General features: G+C 36.6%; 1 protein-coding gene across 1 annotated transcript in view; it reads left to right on the top strand.

The window, feature by feature from the left end:
• pdzd2 (PDZ domain containing 2) overlaps window positions 1-2482 on the top strand; it is a 78622-nt gene that overhangs the window by 18010 nt on the left and 58130 nt on the right. The window contains 1 exon segment of the mRNA XM_015386922.1: window positions 893-1192. Within this exon segment, the coding sequence (XP_015242408.1) occupies window positions 1073-1192 (120 nt within the window). The 5' untranslated portion in view covers window positions 893-1072.

The following is a 2482-nucleotide window of genomic DNA, read 5'->3' as shown; positions in this document are numbered from 1 at the left end:
ATTGTTCACCGGCTGGAGCGGGTAGGTGCTTTGCTCCTCTGTGATGGGGTGGGGGGTGTGGTGATATCTGGAAGGGATCATCTCTATAACTGAATTGTAAGTTTTTGGAAGCTTGAATCTAAGTCCACCACCTCTGTTTAAAGTTGTTTTTTCTCTCTTAAATTGAATTGAGAAAGCTTCCTGGAGAGGTAGAGAAACGTCTTCAAATCTTGGAAACCAAGTCCAGTGGATTGTTTTTTTTTACTTTTAAGGAATGATTCAATTTACATGTTGTCTAAGCAAGGGACTTTAGACGAGGCCAGCAGGACGACGACCCTAAACATGAAGTCAGGGCTAAAACAGAACGGTTCATATTCAGGTGTTGGAGCGGCCCAGTCAAAGTCCAGACCTAAATCCAGAGTCTGCTGAAAGATCAGAAAACTCCTGTTCACAAACGCTCTGAGCTTTAGCTGGTTTGCAAAGAGCAATGAGCAAAAACTTCAGTCACTAGATGTTTAAAGCTAGCGGAGAGACATCTGAGACCGACTGCAGCTGGAATTACAGAAAAGCTCTCTTCAGGAAAGTAAAATAAATGTTTAATTTTATATGTATTTATGTTTGTGGTGTTAATGTGACAGAATGTGGAAAAGTTCGAGGGTTATTAATACTTTTACAAGCCATAAAACGCATAGGTTAGACTCATAAAATAAGATTCATTCATTCATTAATTTATTTAATAACCAATTAAAAACCCTTAAATGCACCAAATAATGAAAAATCTGAATATAGAAATTCTTCCCTTATATTCCTAAACAGACAGAGTGAAGTCATTCTGTGTATTTTAGGGTGTCTGTGTTTTCTGGGGTCAGATGTTTCCTGCTACGATGTGACAGCTCCTCCATGTTTTTTACAGATGATGGTCTGATCCTGTAGCCTCCTCCCTGCTCCTCCTCTCAGCTCTACCCCACTGACTCCTCCTGGGTTCCCCCGGCGTCCGCCCTCTGCTCGTCCCTCAGAAATGCGCTTTGGAAGCTGAGGTTCCTGCTCTGATGGTGGAGAGCATCGGGATCCTCCGCAGGAACAAGATGCCAGTATGCCCATCACTCAGGACAACGCCCTCAGCATCCTCCTGCTGCTGGAGGACTGGCTCCGGGCTCAGACGCTGAGATCTACCCAGACTGAGAGCAGAGAAGAAGAACGTTTGGAGACTCAGGTACTTCACAGGTTCTCCTTTAACTCACATTTTATTTCAAACAATCTCATTTTTGAAATTTTCTTATCAGGTTTTAATGTTCTAAAGGACCGCAAACAAAAACAATAAAATTAAAGAACACAGTTCCACCAAAATACTAAAAAAATTAAAACATAATATTTCATTAATTAGAGCAAATCTATTAAAATGTAGTATTTAGTAGTTATTTTAGCAACATAAAAACTAATTTCCCTGAAGCTGTATTTAGTGAGCTTTAATTTGAAGGGTCAGAGTAGATGTTTGGTAAAGATATTTAATTGTTTATGACTTTATTTTGGTTTGGGAAGTCGGCCTAAAGCAGGTTTTTGCAAAGGAATTTTTCCTCTCTGGTTGGAGACGATCTGTTTAACCTTCCAGGATGTCTGGAACGTTCCGCTGACAGCCTTTTATTTTTTGAATTTTAAACACAGCAAACATGGAAATCCAATTAAGTCATTTTCTCTTAAGTACCGGTAGATAAGAGAATTTTTCAATAGAATAGGATAAATTATGTTTAAATAAAAAAAAAAATAAGATGAAAATAAAAAAAAAGATAATTGGTGGATCAAATGAAGAGCAAATATCCCAATTTCAAGAATTATTTAACAGATTTTTGGATCCGTGTTTGCAGTGAAACTCAAGTTTACTAAACTTTTGTAAATATAAAAAGTATATCAATTTACCAGAACTTACTAGAGGAAGTTTATGCTTCAAGAACTCAAGAATTTGAGCAAAAAACGGAGAGTTTCCAGATTACTTCAGGGTTGAAGGTCGCTGACACACACTGCAAAAAATTGACATCTAAATAAGTGCATTTTTTCCTGAATTAAGGAGGTTAGTGAGACACTTTTCCAATGACAGGGTTTCCCAGGGTCATTAAAAATCATTAAAAGTCATTAAATTATTATTTTTTAAATTAAGGACTTAATTCGCGTTAAAATTCATTACATGTGATGATCCTGGCATTTAAAATGATTTATTTAAAAAAAAATTTATAAAAACAATTTTGTCAAATATATAATATTCAAATAATGTTTTTCCACGGAGCTGCTTCTGGTTGATCGTAAATCCGTATGTTCGGAAAAGAAAATCGGTGGCAGAGAAAAAGCTGGAGAATTTCAACAAAAGTGGCTGAAAAACGAGGAATACGGGACATGGCTGCAGCATGAAGAGGGATTTTGCCGTTTTATTTTTATATATATAATCATTCTATCAATTTCAATGCCCTCAACAAGTCAAAAGTACTTGTTGAGGACATTTAAATTAATTTAA

This window comes from Cyprinodon variegatus, unplaced genomic scaffold (genome assembly GCF_000732505.1).
Source record: "Cyprinodon variegatus isolate N-32 unplaced genomic scaffold, C_variegatus-1.0 Scaffold381, whole genome shotgun sequence".
Taxonomy (NCBI): Eukaryota; Metazoa; Chordata; class Actinopteri; order Cyprinodontiformes; family Cyprinodontidae; genus Cyprinodon; species Cyprinodon variegatus.
The sequence above is the reverse complement of the archived record's forward strand: the minus strand, read 5'-3'. Positions and strand labels throughout refer to the sequence as shown.